Source organism: Chrysemys picta, chromosome 25 (assembly GCF_011386835.1).
Source record: "Chrysemys picta bellii isolate R12L10 chromosome 25, ASM1138683v2, whole genome shotgun sequence".
Classification (NCBI taxonomy): Eukaryota; Metazoa; Chordata; order Testudines; family Emydidae; genus Chrysemys; species Chrysemys picta.
In genome coordinates, this window is record NC_088815.1 from 10,348,773 (window position 1) to 10,365,356 (window position 16,584).

General features: G+C 55.2%; 1 protein-coding gene across 1 annotated transcript; it reads left to right on the top strand.

Moving 5' to 3' along the window:
- Positions 1-753: 753 nt before the first annotated feature.
- LOC101949352 (repulsive guidance molecule A-like) lies at positions 754-15,726 on the top strand. Its single transcript, XM_005281149.4, has 3 exons — positions 754-990; positions 5,207-5,700; positions 13,997-15,726. The coding sequence occupies exons 1-3, from the start codon at positions 870-872 to the stop codon at positions 14,663-14,665; spliced, it is 1,284 nt and encodes a 427-aa protein (XP_005281206.2). The 5' UTR covers positions 754-869; the 3' UTR covers positions 14,666-15,726.
- Positions 15,727-16,584: the final 858 nt, after the last annotated feature.

Genomic DNA, 16,584 nt, shown 5'->3' on the forward strand with positions numbered 1-16,584 from the left:
AGAGAACCCAGAAGTCCTGACTCCCAGTTTGGCGATCACGGGGGCCAGGCTGCCTGTTAAGGATGGGGGTGGCCATGTGGGACCGGTTAAAGTAATTCTAAGGGTAAGTGGAACATGTCCTGGGGGCTTGTGTTTTGTAGGGTGCCACTCAGATGGGATAAAGCCTTCTTAGGGGTTTGCGGGGAGGGAGAGAACGCCCCTGTAAAGGGTCATGGGGGAATAGGCCCCCTGTATGTGGAGGGATCAGTCCTCTCGCCCCACAAATAAAATACTATAATACATGCCATGTGGTGCCACCTGGTGAACTCCTAAGGCAAATATTTGCCCCATCCCCAAGTGTATCTCTTTCCCCCTCCCCTTCTGGCTTCATTAGACCTGGTTGCCACCCCATTGCCCTCAATAGCAGCTCTCTGTGTCTTGAAGGACAGCGCTGTGGAACAAGACTGCCACGGTGGAATCGGATTGGCTGGAGGGTAATAAATATGCAGATTAACTGGGCCTAGGTGCCGTCCCATTGGTGAAAGGCTAATTGTTACGCAGATTAGCTTGGTCTGGCTCTTTCCCTATTTGCCGGAGCTTCACATTTGGAGCTGCCCTATTGGTTGGAGGCTATTGACTCTACGAATGTGGGAGCTCTGCTTTCGTGCCCATTGGTGGCAGGATAATGAATATGCAGATTAGTCGGTCCTGGCTGCCTTCCCATTGGCTGCAGCCTTATTAATATGCAGCTCGCTGGGCGGCCTCTGCTGCTCCATTGGCGGCGCTGGGGTGACGGAGGCGGCCGGGCCCCGCAGTCTCGCCCGGGCCGGCGGAGTGGGGCGGACGGGGCAGCTCTGCTCGGAGCTGGAGGCTCCCGGGCCGATGGCTGGATGGTTATGGGGCCAGGCAGCCTCCCCCCGGCGGCTGTGCAGCGGCTCCGGGGGCCGCGGCGGCGGCCTCTGCTCAGCATGGTGCTGCTGGTGTCCGTGTGCCTGGCCCCGCCGCCCGCAGGTAGCGGGGGAGCCGGGCCGGGGGCAGCAGAGCTGGATCGGGGCCAGTGGGGAGCCGAGCCGAGCCGGACTGGAGACGCTGGAGGGGGACCCAGGCTGGGGATGCTGGGGGGTGGGGGAAGCTGGGCTGGGGCAGGTGGGGGACCCGGGTTGGGGGGGGAAGCTGGGCTGGGGCAGGTGGGGGACCCGGGTTGGGGGGGGGAAGCTGGGCTGGGGCAGGTGGGGGACCCGGGTTGGGGGGGGAAGCTGGGCTGGGGCAGGTGGGGGACCCGGGTTGGGGGGGGGAGCTGGGCTGGGGCAGGTGGGGGACCCGGGTTGGGGGGGGGGAGCTGGGCTGGGGCAGGTGGGGGACCCGGGTTGGGGGGGGGGGAGCTGGGTTGGGGGGGGGGAGCTGGGCTGGGGCAGGTGGGGGACCCGGGTTGGGGGGGGGAGCTGGGCTGGGGCAGGTGGGGGACCCGGGCTGGGGGGGGGGGAGCTGGGCTGGGGCAGGTGGGGGACCCGGGTTGGGGGGGGGGGGAGCTGGGCTGGGGCAGGTGGGGGACCCGGGTTGGGGGGGGGGGAGCTGGGCTGGGGCAGGTGGGGGACCCGGGTTGGGGGGGGGGGGGGGGAGCTGGGCTGGGGCAGGTGGGGGACCCGGGTTGGGGGGGGGGGGAGCTGGGCTGGGGCAGGTGGGGGACCCGGGTTGGGGGGGGGGGGGGGAGCTGGGCTGGGGCAGGTGGGGGACCCGGGTTGGGGGGGGGGAGCTGGGCTGGGGCAGGTAGAGGGGGAGAAAGGGGACCCGGGCTGGGGATGATGGGGGACCCGGAGTGGGGTGGGGGAAGCCAGACTGGGGATGCTGAGGGGTGGGGGGAGCTGGATTGGGGATGCTGGGGGGAGCTGGACTGGGACAGGTAGAGGTGGGGAAAGGGGGACCTGGGCTGGGAATGACGGGGGACCCGGAGTGGGAAGGGGGAAGCCAGACTGGGGATGCTGGGGGAGCTGGATTGGGGATGGTGGGGGGTGCTGGACTGGGGATGCTGGGGGGAGAGGGGAAGTGGGGAGCTGTACTGGGAGTGGTAGAGGGGGACAGGGGAACCCGGGCTGGGGATGTTGGTGGGAGCTGGACTGAGGGGATCTGGGTTGGGGGAATGGGGGACCCGGGCTGGGAATGCTGAGAGCTGGACTGGAGCAGGTGGAGGAGGGAAGGGGGGAGCTGGGCTGGGGATGCTGGAGGGAATGGGGGAGCTGGGCTGGGGATGCTGGGGAGGACAGGGTCGGAACTGGAATAGAAACTCAGGGGAGGGGCTGGGGGGAGTCAGCTGATGGGAGCAGCCAGAGATGGGCTGGGGGTGTAAAGGGGGAGATGGGGTGCCCCTGCCTTGGGTCGGGGGTACCCAGGTAGGTGTCTCATTTGGGGGGCTGCAGGGAGCACCAGACCATGTGCCTTGACTGAGGGGCCCCATGGGGGAAAGGGAGAGCCCAGAGCACATGCATAGTGGGAGAGGATGAGGGCATCCCCAATTGGCTGCCTCTTTTGGGGACCCCTCTCTCTGGGAGCTGGGATCCCTGCTGGGCACCCCTCGGTGGTGGCAGCATAGTTGGAAGCGGGGGGTCCCAAAACACATGCCTTATTGGGGGGGCTTCAGGGTGTGCCTGAGTTGGGGGCCCCTCTGTGGGGTGTGCTAACGAGGAGCCTGGATGCTCAGCTTAGTTGGCGGGCCCTCCTGCGTGTGCGTGTTGTGGGGGTGGACGAGCCTTTTCTGGGAGGTTTGTTTTTTCTATGAGGAGCGAACGTGCAGCTCCTGCCAAAGCAAACAAGGCGGCTGCCTGGAGCACAGAGGCGCCTTTCTGCTGCCGGCGGGCCAGCCAGGGACAGCGGCCCAAGGAGGGCTGGGTCGGCTCCCTCTCCATCTCCTGGGCTGGGGACCCGCTTCCCTGGCAGGGGCTGCACGGCGCTGTCCTCTCCATTGCCTGCTTCTCCAGACCCCAAGGCACTAACCCATAAAACCTCCTGGGGCTTGAAGGTCCAACTGGGAGGTGTGGACTTTCCCAGCCCTCCCTGCTTTCTGTGCCCAATTCTGTCGCCCATGGGCGTGTGAGCACTGCCATTCCTGGTAGGCAGAGGAATGATCTACCTGGTAACCCCTGCTGTCGCAGGGGATTTCTGCTAGCTAAGCATGAAATACAGCCTAGTAGGTAGAGGGTTTGCATCCTGTGTGAAGAATAATGATGTGGAAGTAGGGCTGGGCCCCTCTGCCCTGCAGTGACTCTACCCTGCAAAGGGGGTGTGCGTGTGGAAGATGTACTAACTTTGTTCTTTACAGAGCATTAAGGTTTGGTTTAAACCTAAAGTGAGAGGGGGAAATATGTTCTTAGTAGAGGTCATTGTATCTTTGTGACGCTGTCTAAGAAGGTGTCGTTTTAGAACAGATGTCAACGGTTTCCTCAGTTGCTGTAACTAGGAAAATCCCTAGGCCATTGGCGTGAAGCGTCTCTCTTTAGTATTGGATTTTAAGCAAAAAACTACACAAGATGCTGAGCAGAAACATTAAAAGACAATGAATTGTGGAAGCTGTCGAAGTGTAAACGAGGCATAAAGGTGGGGAATGCAGTGAACGACTCGCGTTCCCTCCTAGCAGATTTCACGTGTGGCTCAGAGCACTTAGGAAGGTGGATAATTCTCCCTATTTTCCAGATGGAGGCAAAAGTCAAAAATATCAAATGTGCACTAATTTGGGGTGCGTCAGTTCTGGGGTGCTCCGCTGGAGATGCCCAGGGCCTGACTTCTAAGGTGCTGAGCACCCAATGCTGTTACTGAGTTCATTGGAAGTTAGGGGTGCTCAGCGGTTCAGAAAGGCAGGCTCCAAGTGGGCATCCAAAATTAGTGGGTGACTTTGAAAACTTCAGCCTGGGTGATTTTCCCCCCCCCCCCCCCCCCTCCAAGAGCAGACAAGACGGTGGCAGAATTGGGAATAGAACTTAAGATTCCTAACTCCCATGCACCGTCCACAGTTCATTATTCTAATTGCCAAGAAGCCCAACTATAGAAAGTAACTTTTCTTCTTTTCCCTGAGTTGGAGGGAGAGGGAGAACTGTTTTGTGCCTTAATGTAAAACCTAGCTAAACCCGTGACAGCAGTATGTTCACACATGGCTGTGAGATGCTTCCAGGGAGGCGGATATTGTGTGTTTAAGATCTACAGCTAATCAGTACAGATTTGCATGCTGGGTCTAAAATTGCTACATTGCTGATATCTGCCTCCGGGAAGGATACTGGATGAATTTAATAACTCGCGTGTTTTGTCCTTTAACATTTGTGGGCTGGTTCAGGGTAGCAAACAGTGTAGCATTGTGTGTATAAGAACACAACACACACACAGTGCAGTGGTATTTCTAGGAAGAATAACAGTAGTCTAGACCTCTTGCAGATTGTTACACACTTGACAAAATGTGGGTGGATATAAACAAGCCTTTCAAAATTCTGTTCACTTGAGGCGTGGAACTTTATTTTGAATAACAAGTAAATCATGATTTTTTTTCCCCCTCTTCCTAATGGCAAACGCAGGCAGTCGATCTTGTGACTTGGCTGGTAAATGTCAGTGATAGTTTTGCCACTTTTGTATAGTTTGCATTTGCTTTTCATATACATGTCATTGCATTGCACTGCCTGATGCTGTCTTGCCTATGTTTGTAGTACGTTGTAGCTTGTGTAACATCCATGTAATGCACAACACCTATTTTTCTGCAAAAGTAACCCCGCTCCTTTATTTTCACTCTGTAAAAATGTTTTAACCGTGGTTATTTTTTTGCTCTGCCCTGCCTTAGAGAGAGGGGGGATTTTAGTTAATAAAAAACCACAAGAAAATGCTGGTGATACTGAACTCTTGCCTTAATACTTGTCTGTCTCAGGAGAATTGTGATGGCCCTGGTTGGTAAAGTGGTGTGGAGTTGGAGTGCTATCTTAAGTGCAAGGCGTTGATGGGTCACAACAGCCAGTAGGTAACATCTATATCTCAGTCAAGCTGTCATGAAGAGTTTGGCCTCTGTTTTCTCTACCTATAGGACTTTTTTAAGCCCCCGGATAGGAGCTTTCATTGCAGTATTGGGAGGGGGAAAGAGCCATCTTTATATGACTTGTGCTTAGGGCAGATCCTACCTCTCTAGTTGCTAGTTAGTGGGCGGATCATTGACATCCGTCAAATGTTTGCTGTTGATCAGAATGACCTTTTCTCCTTGCAGTGCGTGGCCAGCAGTGCCGAATCCAGCGCTGCAATGCAGACTACGTGGCTGCCACATCTCCTACCCATGCCTTGCCGGAAGAGACGCCGCTGGACGTGGATTATTGCATTGCCTTGCGGGCGTACTCCGTGTGCACTAGAAAGACAGCCAAATCCTGCCGGGGAGACCTGGTGTATCACTCGGCCGTCTTCCGAATCAAGGAACTCTTTCCGCAGCACAACTGCTCCAGCGACGGGCCGACTTCCTCGGCGAAAGCCCCCGGCACACCGGACCCTCTGGTTTCAGAGCTGTGCAACTACGAGAGCAGATCTGGCTTTCAGAAGAAATTTGCCCACTGTGGATTATTTGGGGATCCTCATTTAAGGACCTTTAAAGATGAGTTTCAGACGTGTAAAGTCGAGGGCGCTTGGCCGCTAATAGACAATCAGTACCTGTCGGTCCAGGTCACCAACGTCCCAGTTGTTCTGGGATCCAGCGCCACGGCCACCAGCAAGGTAATCAGACCCTTTTTAAAAAAACAAAACAAAAACCAACCCCCCACCCAACTCCCTACCCTTCTCCTTAATAGCTTCTGTTAGGAGGGACTAAGCTGCTGTGATCATCTGCTACCCCCTTGTGGTCATCGGAGGAAGTGAATTTCAGAGTGTGTGCTTAGGAAACAGCCTCTCCTAGATGGGGGCTTAGAATTGTGTGTGTTTGTTCTGTACCTTTCTCGCAGGTCTGCCATGTTACCATGGTCTCCTGTAATTACAGGACGGCATTAGAGGTTCAGATGGTGCCCTCGGACCCTGGGGGATGTTGAGGGCCTGCCTCCATAGCAGGGCGGTGCAACCCTTCCGTGTGTAAGCGCCCCAAACCCGCTGAGTTTTGCGACAAACTCAGGACCGGTTCCCAAACCTTCCGGCAAAGCTGGCTTCACTTCAGGGCTTTAAGTGAGGGATGGGAAAAGTGACTCTGTTTCCAGTTGAGTTTTGTTTTGAGATCTCTGGAGTTGGACGAAGTCTAGGGAGGAGAGGCAGCACATCTGTGAGCAGGAGCTGAGGAGGTGAGAGGGCTCTGTGTAGCCCCAAACCCTCTGTACAGTTCAGGTCTTGAGGGCTCCCCTCCTGTTTCCTCCTGGGTCTTCTCCAGTTGAGGGAAGCTGGGAGGGTTTTTTTCCCCCTCTGTGCTTCAGCTTCTTGACGGTTGATTTAGATTAGGGGCCGTCCGCCTGCGTTCTGGGTCCAGCTTTAACCGGCCGAGCACCCTGCGTAGTCCCTGCTACGCTCGTTCTCCTTGTGGCTAGCACAGCTAAGGAAGGACGGGTCTTCATCGTCAAGGCTAATGCTCATCCAGCAGCCGGTGGTGTTCTGCTGCAGGGGAGCATCAGAGACCATCACTCTGGTGTTGTAGGACAGGAGGGGAGGTCAGGGTATGCTCCCTAGCGAAAGCCGTTGGAGGGGGGCAGCTAGATAGGTGGGCAGCCTGGGGCAAGGCTGTGGTTCTCAGGTGCCTCACTGAGGACTGTGTCTTTCCAACCCACCTTCCCTTCAGTCTTGAGTCTCCATCTTCCCTGCCACGTCTGCAGGGCGTGGCTCCTGGGAACTGGCCCTTCGGAGGTGAGGGGGGAAAATAAACCAGTTACAGTGCGGGGCTTAATTACAGCCCCCATCTTTTGTACGTCAGCTGTTCAGTTCTTCATGCTGCTGGTAGGGCTTTCTGTTCGTTAAGGACTGATTTCCCTCTGTGGGTGACCGAGGCCCCCACCTACCTCCCCACCCCCAATCTCCTAGACTGCTTATTTCTGCCGTCCTGTGTGTTGACATCCCCTCCTTTGCAGATTGTTTCAGCTGCACAGCCGGTAACGGGTGAACGTACACCAAAGAAGCCCCATCTCCCCCACACAAAGGGAGGGGGGGGGAAATGTTGCTTGGAGTAGCAGGAAAGAAGGATTCTCTCTAGTTTAGTTGGTCAGAGTCTCTGGAAACCATGAGCTGGGGATGGATCTAGAACCAGGAGGAAGTGGGGCTTAGATTGTAAGTGCTTTGGGAGAGGACTGAAAGAACATAAGAACGGCCATACTGGGTCACACCAAAGGTCCATCTAGCCCAGTATCCTGTCTTCCGACAGTGGCCAGTGCCAGGTGCCCCGGAGGGAATGGACAGAACAGGACTGGCAGTTCTGTTTGTACAGAGCCTAGCACAGAAGGGGGCCGGCCCATGACTGGCGTTCCTAGGTGCTACGGAGACCCAAATAATAAGAGGTGGGAGCAGCAACTTGGCACACCCAGGTTGAGACCATAGGCTGTCCCGGGCTGGAGTTTGAGAACAGTGTGCCGTGCTGAACCCTTCAGGGCACTTGTCCTTACCTGCCTACCCCATGCGTAAGCCCTTTTGTTTTCAGTTTAAACCGATTTTTACCTGGGTTTTACAGAAAGTAGTATTCAGGTTTTTTTTTTCTTTTCTGATTTTTCACCCTACTTTTGTATCATTCAAATATATACAAAATAACTGGTTTTATTAGGAACATACGATACCTTGCAGGAGATCTATGTATTAAGATAATCCATTAGTCTGTGTGTATGTGCAAAGCTGCCTGTTGAAATAAGACTATGCATTAGTCTAGAAGATGCACACAATAAACAAACAGGCCTGCACGCAAGCTCTGAAGTGTGTGCGCATCTGAAGGTATGGATGGATGTCACGCCCGCCATGTACACATCTCCAGCTGTTAGCAGATAATGGCTTAAAGATTTGACACACTGAAATGGGAAGAAAATGAAAACGTGTCTGATTACGTTTTTGAACACAAGGAAGTATTCGAAAGTTTAAAAAAAAAGAGAGAAACAGGAGAAAAGAATGAAGTATGTGCTGCAAATGGTGTGGCCCAATTTTTAAATGTAAATATTTATAGGCTAATAGTACACGTCTGGTCTACACTACAAACTTAGGTCGACATAAGCTACATTAAGTCAATCTAATAATGTATGTGTCTACATTACTGAGTCCCTTCTGCCGACCTAAGTCAACTTCTGTACTCCACCTCCGTGAGAGGCGTAGCGCTTGATTCGACAGCCGCAGGTCGACATGGCGTTGTGTAATTCGAATGAATTGGCCTCCAGGCGGTGTCCCACAGTGCTCTGCTGTGACCGTCCTGGACTGCACTTTCAACTCCACTGCACGTTACACAGGAAACAGTCGCTCCCCTGTTAAAGCCCTGGGAACTTTTGAATGTTCATTTCCTGTTTTGATCAGCGTGGAGAGCTCGCCAGCACAGCTGATCATGGGGACTCAAGGCTGCAAACATGCTCCAGCGTGGAGCGCATAGGAGGTGGTGGGTCTTATTGCTGTGTGGGGGAGAAGAGTCTGTGCAGGCAGAGCTCGATCCAGCAGAAGAAAACGCTGCCGTCTGTGCCAAGATTGCATGGGGGAGAAGGGCTACACCAGGGACACACAGCAGCGCCGCGTGGAAGTAAAGGAGCTTCGGCAAGCGTACCAGAAGACAAGGGAGGCCAACAGTCATTCTGGTTTTGCCCCACAGACGTGCCGCTTCTATGAGGAGCTGCATGCGATTCTCGGCGGCGACCCCATTGCTCCCCAAAACACTCCATGGATACCTGCCAGGAGCCCCGGGTGACCTCGAGCAACAATGAGGAGGACATTGTTGACGAGGAAGAGGAGGTGGAGAATATGAGGCAGGCATGGGCAGCTCCAGGCACCAACGCACCAAGTGTGTGCCTGGGGTGGCAAGCCGCGGGGGGGGGGGGCCTGCCGGTCGCTGTGGGGGCGGCAGTCAGGGAGCCTTCAGCGGCATGCCTGCCGGTCCCATGGCTTCAGCGGCAATTTGGCAGCGGGTACGTCAAAGGTGCGGGATCGGTGGACCTCCCGCAGGCATGCTGCCGAAAGCTGCCTGCCCGCCGTGCTTGGGGCGGCAAAATACATAGAGCTGCCCCTGGAGGCAGGCAAGCGGAGGATCCGTTTTCTCCCGACAGCTAAGAACTGCTTTTAACCCTGGAGCCCATCCCTTCACAGGACCAGTTGGCAGCGGAGCGTGATGCTGGGAAAGGCACCTCTGGTGAGTCCACGTTTCCAGTCAAACTGTAGGGGTTACATGCTACTATATTTTATGTTTAATCTGAACAAAAAAGTAGGTGTAGTGGGTATCGGTGGCCACTCCAGCTACGCCGAGGGTGCTCTCCGAAACAGACGGTTTATGTGCACGGGGATGGCCCGGGAGTCCTCCATGGAGATACTCTGCAATCCTTTACAGAAGGTTTCGGGGAAGGGCTGCCCTTTTGCATTCTCCACGGTAGGACACTTTCCCACGTCACTCCAGTATTAACTCTGCTGGGATCATTGCAACACACAGCATGGCAGCATAAGGACCAGCTCTGTACCCAGACACTTTCAACATCTGCTCCCTTGGCGCCTCTGTTCCCCTCAGGAGAGTGATATCGCACAGGGTCACCTAGGGGGAACGGGGGAAGCTTTCAATGCTAGCCCTTAAACCACAAATAATTCAGCAAGAGATCCACCACCTGTTTGGTGAAATATGAGTCATACAACCAGGCTTTCCCAAATGTGCTGTGGTTGGAAGGGATCACCGGGTATTGCAAGCAGCATGGGGGATGGTGGGGGGGGGGGGGGGGAGAGGAGCTTGTTTGTCTCCCTTCCCCCTCAACCCGGTGCCGCTTTTGTAAAAAAACAAACTATTGGCGGGGCTTTACCCTGGTGCCTGTCCTCAAGCACCGTCCAGGTTGCTAGGAGAAAGGGGGCTTTTCTCAAGTTCCAACCTGTGATCCCACAAAAGCAGCAGCACAAGGCCTCTTGCCCATGCCTCGTGGCCTTACTCGCCCAAGCTGGAGCAGCAAACCGACACTTGCAATAGCCAGCGGTTGAGATTCCGTTGTGGCTTGCAGTGAAATGCATTGATGGGTGGTGGGGTGTTTTTTTTTTTATTTTATTTTTTAAACCAAAAACGTTTACCTTGCACCAGAAACCATGTAAGCACTGTCAATGCTACCCTCATGCTTTGCAGCAGAAACCTTGTCCGTCGGCGCATCCTCCACACTGGGACAGAGACTTTCCCAGATTAGAAGGCAGAAAAAGAAGACGCAGGAGGATGTGTTCAATGCGTTAACGCATGCCTCCGAGAGTGACAAGACGGAGCTCTGAGCATGGAGGATTGCACTGTCTGAGGACCTGGACCTGGACAGGGAGGACAGGAGAGCATACAGGGATGCAGGAAGAGATGCTGCGGATTATGAATGAGCAGTCAGACATGTTGAGGTTCATGAAAGGCAGCTGGATGCAAGAGTCTCGCTGCAGCCAATGCTGAACCTGCTGCCATCATCGCCCAGTTCTACATCCTCCTCCCCCAAACATCCTATTAGATGTGTGCATGTGGGGTGTTCTGTATCCCTTGCACTCAACACCAGAGGAGGGTACAAGGACCAGAAGGTGCCCATTCCCACACCTTTTAATTGTTGTTGCAGTGCAGCTGTAAGCAAACTTTCCTTGTTTCTCCCCCCCACAGTGTTATCAGCCCTTTTGCCCCTGGTTATCTTACTTTTCTTTGCTGTCTCTGTGTTTTGTGTGCATAATAAAACTTAACGGATTGAGGAGAAAAGGCTCTTTATTCATTCAACACATGGTGGTTGATGGGGGTGGAGTTTAAAGGGGAGGAAGTGCAAGGAAGAGGACAGCTTGGTAAGGAACAACACAGTTAAGTGTCACATTACTCTGGCTCACTGCTGAAACTGGTTTTCAAAGCCTCACGGAGACGCAGAGCCCCTTAATGTGCTCTTCTTAGTGCCCTGGTGTCTGGCTGCTCAAAATTGGCTGCCATGTGATCTGCCTCAACCTCCCCACCCCGGGGGAAACTTTTCTCCCTTTGTTTCACAGATATGTGTGGAGCACACAGCAGGAAGCAATAACAATGGGGATATTGCTTTCACTGAGGTCTAACCTAGTAAGCAAACAGCGCCAGCAACCTTTTAAACGTCCAAAGGTACATTTCACCACCATTCTGCACTTGCTCAGCCAATGGTTGAACTGGTCCTTACTGCTGTCCAGGCTCCATGAGCCATGGAAGCAAGGAGTAGGCTGGGTCTCCCAGGTTCACGATTGGCATTTCAACATCACCAATGGTTATTTTTCAGTCTGGAAAGAAAGTCCCTGCTTTCAGCTTTCTGAACAGACCTGTGTTCCTAAAGATGTCTGCGTCATGCACCTTTCCCGGCCGTCCCATGTTGATGAAATAGCCCCTGTGATCCACCAGCGCTTGCAACACTATTAAGAAGTACCCCTTTTTGGTTTATGTGCTCTTTGGCAAGGTGGGCTGGTGCCAAGATAGGGACATGTGTTCTATGGCCCCACTGAAGTTAGGGAACCCCATCGCGACAAAAGCATCCACTATGTCCTGTATGTTGCCCAGAATCACTACCCTTCTTCGCAGAAGTCTGTTAATGGCCCTGCAACCTTGGATCACAACAGATCCTACATTAGATTTACTCACTCCGAATTGGTTCCCCACTGACTGGTAGCAGTCTGGCATTGCAAGCTTCCACAGAGCTATCGCCACTCGCTTCTCTGCTGTCAGAGCAGCTCTCATTTTACTGTTGCTGCGTTTCAGGGCTGGGGAACGCTCTTCACGCAGTTCCTGGAAAGTGGCCTTAGGCACTGGAAAGTTCTGCAGCCTTGCTCGTCATCCCATAGCCAAATAACGAGGCGGTCTCACCAGGCAGTGCTTGTTTCCCAGGCCCAGAAACGGTGCTCGACTATGTCAAGGTGATGCGTGACTGTCACCAGCAACTGTGAATTGCTTCGCTCTAGGTCTTCCAGCAAGGTTGCTTGTGTGGCATCACGTTGTTCCGTGTGGCGGCTGTGTAAATACTGCAGGATAAGGCACTCACAACAACAGAGTACAGCCGAGCGGGGTCCATGCTTATCGTGCTATGGCGTCCGCGTGGATAACCCAGGCTCGCGAAAAAGGCTTGGTTTGTTTGCCATTGATTTCTGGGAGGGAGGGAGGTAAGCGCATCACGGGAGGTTAACGTGATGTTCCCCTAACCACCCGTGCCAATGTTTTGGTCCCATAAGGCATTGCAAGCCCAACCCAAAATTCCACTTGGCTACATGCACTGAGGGATAGCTACTCATGATGCAGTGCTCCATGCGTCGATGCAAGCCCTGCTAGTGAGGATGCACTCTGTGGACACGCAAGATCGACTTGCTTCAATCGGAGGCTTAATGTCGACGTCCATAAAGTCAACTTAACTTTGTCGTGTAGACAATGAAAAGTTTTAGTTGGGCATTAGGGATGTACTGTTTCCTTAAACACAGAGGTGGCATTGAGTGTTGAGTTCTGTTTTAGTTCTGCAGCAACCCACATTGATGAACAGAATTCAAAACCTTAATCTACTAGATACTTTCCACCCCCCTGTCTTTCGGCCCACCAAAATAAAACCCGATATTTACCTAGAAAATTATTAATAGTTTTTTGCCCTGATTTTCACCTGTTTTTGTGGTGGTGGTAATAAACACTGATCCATTCCCGAGAAAAATAAAATAAGAACGGAAAATGAAGGGCCCCACCTATGCGTTGGGCCTTGTTGAGAGACGAAGGCAAATATCCTGTCCTGTACACGTATCCGGCTGGCGCCTGGCTTCCCTTGCCGCCAGACAAGGCCACGGTGCTGATGGCCTCTTGTCGCCTAAGTTTAAACCCGTGCAGGAGCCTTGAAACAGCTGCTGTCCCTGGTGAGTTCAGGGCTGGCCTCACTGGACGTTGACGGTCTCTAACCATAAAAGAGGCACAGCAGAGTTTGGGAAGTTCCCTTCCCCACACCTCAACGTTGGCTGGGATAGCCCAGCTCGGGTCAGCCTCTGCCCGCACTTACCCCTTCTGCTGAGCATGCCCCTGTGAACGCTCTTTAGGCTGTGTGGACATCTGCCGGCCCGGTTGACTTCCCGCTGGTTACCAAAAGCGACGTCGGCTCTGACGGCGGCCGAGGTCGGAGTTAGAAGCGACGATGAACTTTGTGATTTATTAGCTCTCGCGGTGCTCTGTAGAACCACGTCCTGGATGTGCCAGCGGAGGGTTGGGGGGCCCAGCGGAGGGTTGGGGGGCCCAGAGGAGAGCTGCAGCTATGAGCGGCTCTTTAAGGTTGTGGGCCCGGTTGCCAGGTTTGAAACAACTTGAGTCAAGGTGCCTCTAGCAGAATAGATGTTCTGGGGCCCCTGGGTTCCTCACGACCCGCACACACACAGTGCGGGAGGTAAGCTTCAGCTCCAGTGGAATGTGTCACTGGGAAGTAGAGAACAGATGGCTTAGGGCAGAGGTCCCCAAAGTGTGGGGGGATGGAGGAATGTTTGCGGGGGCATGGCTGGGGACCAGGCCCCATGGGGGACGGGAAGGGAGCGCCACCCAGCTCTGCTCCTGGCCCCCGCAGTCAGCCCCACGCCCATGTCCCCCCCAATAGCTCTGCGCCCAACCTCGGCCCCCTTATCCCTGTCCATGTCCCCCCTTCCTGGAGCCGTGACCCAGCTCCCGGCCCCGGCTCCCTGATCCTCGGCGGGTGGGAGTCACTGGAGTGGGGAAGAGGGAGGAGCTGCTCGGTGGGGCCCACCGGTGGGTGCTGAGCACCCACTATTTTTTTCCTGTGGGTGCTCCAGCGCCTATCCCCAAAGCCTCATTGTGAGCGGCCACGTCGCCCGGTGCCTTTCCCCAGTGGACACAGCTGCAGTGGGAGGTGGGGACCAGGCTGCGTTTTCCCCAGGCTGATCTCCTTGCTTTCTGTCTCCTCTGCAGATCACGCTGATCTTTAAGAGTTACCAGGGCTGCACGGAGCAGAAGGTTTATCAGGCGACCACAGAGGACCTGCCGCTGGCGTTCAGTGACGGCACCAGAACCGGAGGGTGGCAGGAGGGCGCCAGCAGCCTGCGCATCCTGGAAAAGCCGGCCGCCGGCCAGGTGGAGATCCAGGCCAACTACATCGGCAGCACCGTCATCATCCGCCAAGTGGGCCGCTACCTCACCTTCGCCATCCGTGTGCCGGAGGAGACCCTGAACCTCTCGGAGGAGAGCGCCGGCCTCCAGCTCTGTCTGCACGGCTGCCCGAAGAACGAGCTGATCCAGGAGCACAGGCTGAATGTGGGGAGCTCCAGCCCCCTCTGGCCCAGCTCCCGACGGGCCTACACGGTGGAGATGGCCACCGAGCAGTGCCGCCACATCCTGCAGGTGGAGGACGTGTATTTCCAGTCCTGCGTCTTCGACCTGCTCACCACGGGGGACCCTGAGTTCTCCATGGCTGCTTACGGGGCCTTGGAAGACTTGAAGGCGTTGTACCCCAGCAGACTCAAGTTGCATACGGTCTCCAAGACTATTAACGTGGCCACGGGCGCTCCCGGGCCTGGGCAGCCCGCTGCCTCGTTAGTCTGGTGCGGTCTTGCCTTCCTAAAGCTGTTCTGGTGCTGCTAATGAGTGTGGACCTTTTGTCAGTATTGGGCCCCCCTATAGGAAGAGAGAAGCCCCTGGCACCTTCCAATCTTGGAGCAGAGTGGAGGGTCCAAATTCTCCTCCCACCAAGCCGGCCTGCTTGGTCCAGCTGACTCCCCCTCTCTGTTGCTAACCGAAGGCAAAGTGCGGCTTGCTCAGATGTTCTGGTCTCCACTGAATCCCATACGCTACAGCTGCACCCCTGCCTTGCGAGCAAGAGTCGGGGACCAGCGTTGGCTCCTGCTTGCCAGGGCTGCTTCTTAGTAGGCTGGCCAGACTCTCAACTGGCCATTTCTGAGGGCAATGCTGCCCCCATCCATAATACCTGCTTACCAGCCCCTTCTCTGTCCCTGAGGTGCTTCCCCACCCTGTCCTCCAGTCAGAACCTCCTCCAGCTTTCCCCAGGGGTGGCCCTTCGAGGGATTTCTCTGCCATCTCATGGCGGCCGTGCGCCTAGGTTGACCCCGTGCTGACTGGGGGTTCTTACCAAGCGCTCTGCTTCCCTGTGCCACGATGAGCAAACTGGGGGGGCCATACTACACGGCTGGGGCTGGTACTGGCCCCTGGTTTCCTCTGCGCTCCAAATCCAGAGCGATGGCTGTAGAAACAAAGCCAACTAAGAAGCCTTGTCTGCAGATAGCCCCGTGCCTCAGGAAACTACGCCGTGAAACCTGGCTCCTTTCCAATGCCCCCAAGGAAAGCTGCTGGTTTGAGCAGGAAGGGGCCTCGCGCTGTTCCTCCCGCAGAGCTGTGAAATGGTCACGCTAGCCAGACCCACACGCCCCATGGCTTCAACTAGCCCCAGCCCAGACAGAGCCCTTCGTGGATGTGGGAGCGGCCGAGCCTGAAGAAACAGCTTCTCTTATTATCACTGCTAAGACGTGTAGATTTGTGCTCTCCAGCCTGTAAAAGTGTCTGTACGTTCTGTACAACTGGTGTTCCTCCACGCTGCTGAGCTCTGTGGACTTTCTAAACCTCCCCCCAACCAGCTGTTCATAGCATTTTTAACCTCTATTTTAATTAAACTGCTGTTTTTTAAAGTGTCCGTGGTCTCGTGCCTGTATGCAGGGAAGGAGTCGAGTTGCCTGAGCCTGCAGCCTGATCCCCAATGTGCTCGGGTACAAGGGCTGCTGGTCCCTCACTGTAAAGGCGTCGATGGAATGCCCTCTGCAACAAATGGCACGAGAAGAAAGGCGGAGTGAGAGCTTCCCTTCTCCGCAGGAACCAGCCTCCACGCTTGGAGCCTGGTCATTCATCAGAGGCCGTTACCAGCCCCCAGCCCAGTTTTCCTCTCCGCCAGCATGTCCCTCTGGCCGCTGCAGCGTGATCTCGGCTAGGCTAAGCAGACGCCAGGGCTCAAGCTCCATTTGCGACGTACCTGCGGTAGCTCCGCACAAGCGGGTGCACCAGAAATAGCGGTGGTGAGAGGGGCTGCCCGCCCTGTGTATGTACCTACGGTCTCAGGCAGGATCCGACCTGGGGGGGGGCATGGCTCATCCCTCCTGCCCCTGCACTGGGCTCTCCCCTGCTGCCCCACCTCCAGCCTAGGGTAGCAAACCGTTTTGCTAGGTGAGCTGGCCTGGGAATGAAGCGGGCCGGCCCCAAGCTGCTCTGCTGCACCAGGCAGCGTGTTGCTTCCGTTTGCTCGCCTCCTCTTGCGGCCCCTTTTCCTCTGCTTGGGCCTGGGGCTGCAGCCCTAGCCCTGTGGCTCTGTGTGAGGCCATCGTGCCCAAGCCAGTGGGTGGAGTATTGGACCGGGCTGCACGTTAGGTCTCCAATCTCCACTTTCCCTCCCTCTCTTTTTACCTTGATTCTATTCAGATGGTTACTGTCAACGGAGAAAGAAAAGAATGGAGATATCCCATCTCCTAGAACAGGAAGGTACCTTGAAAGGTCATCGA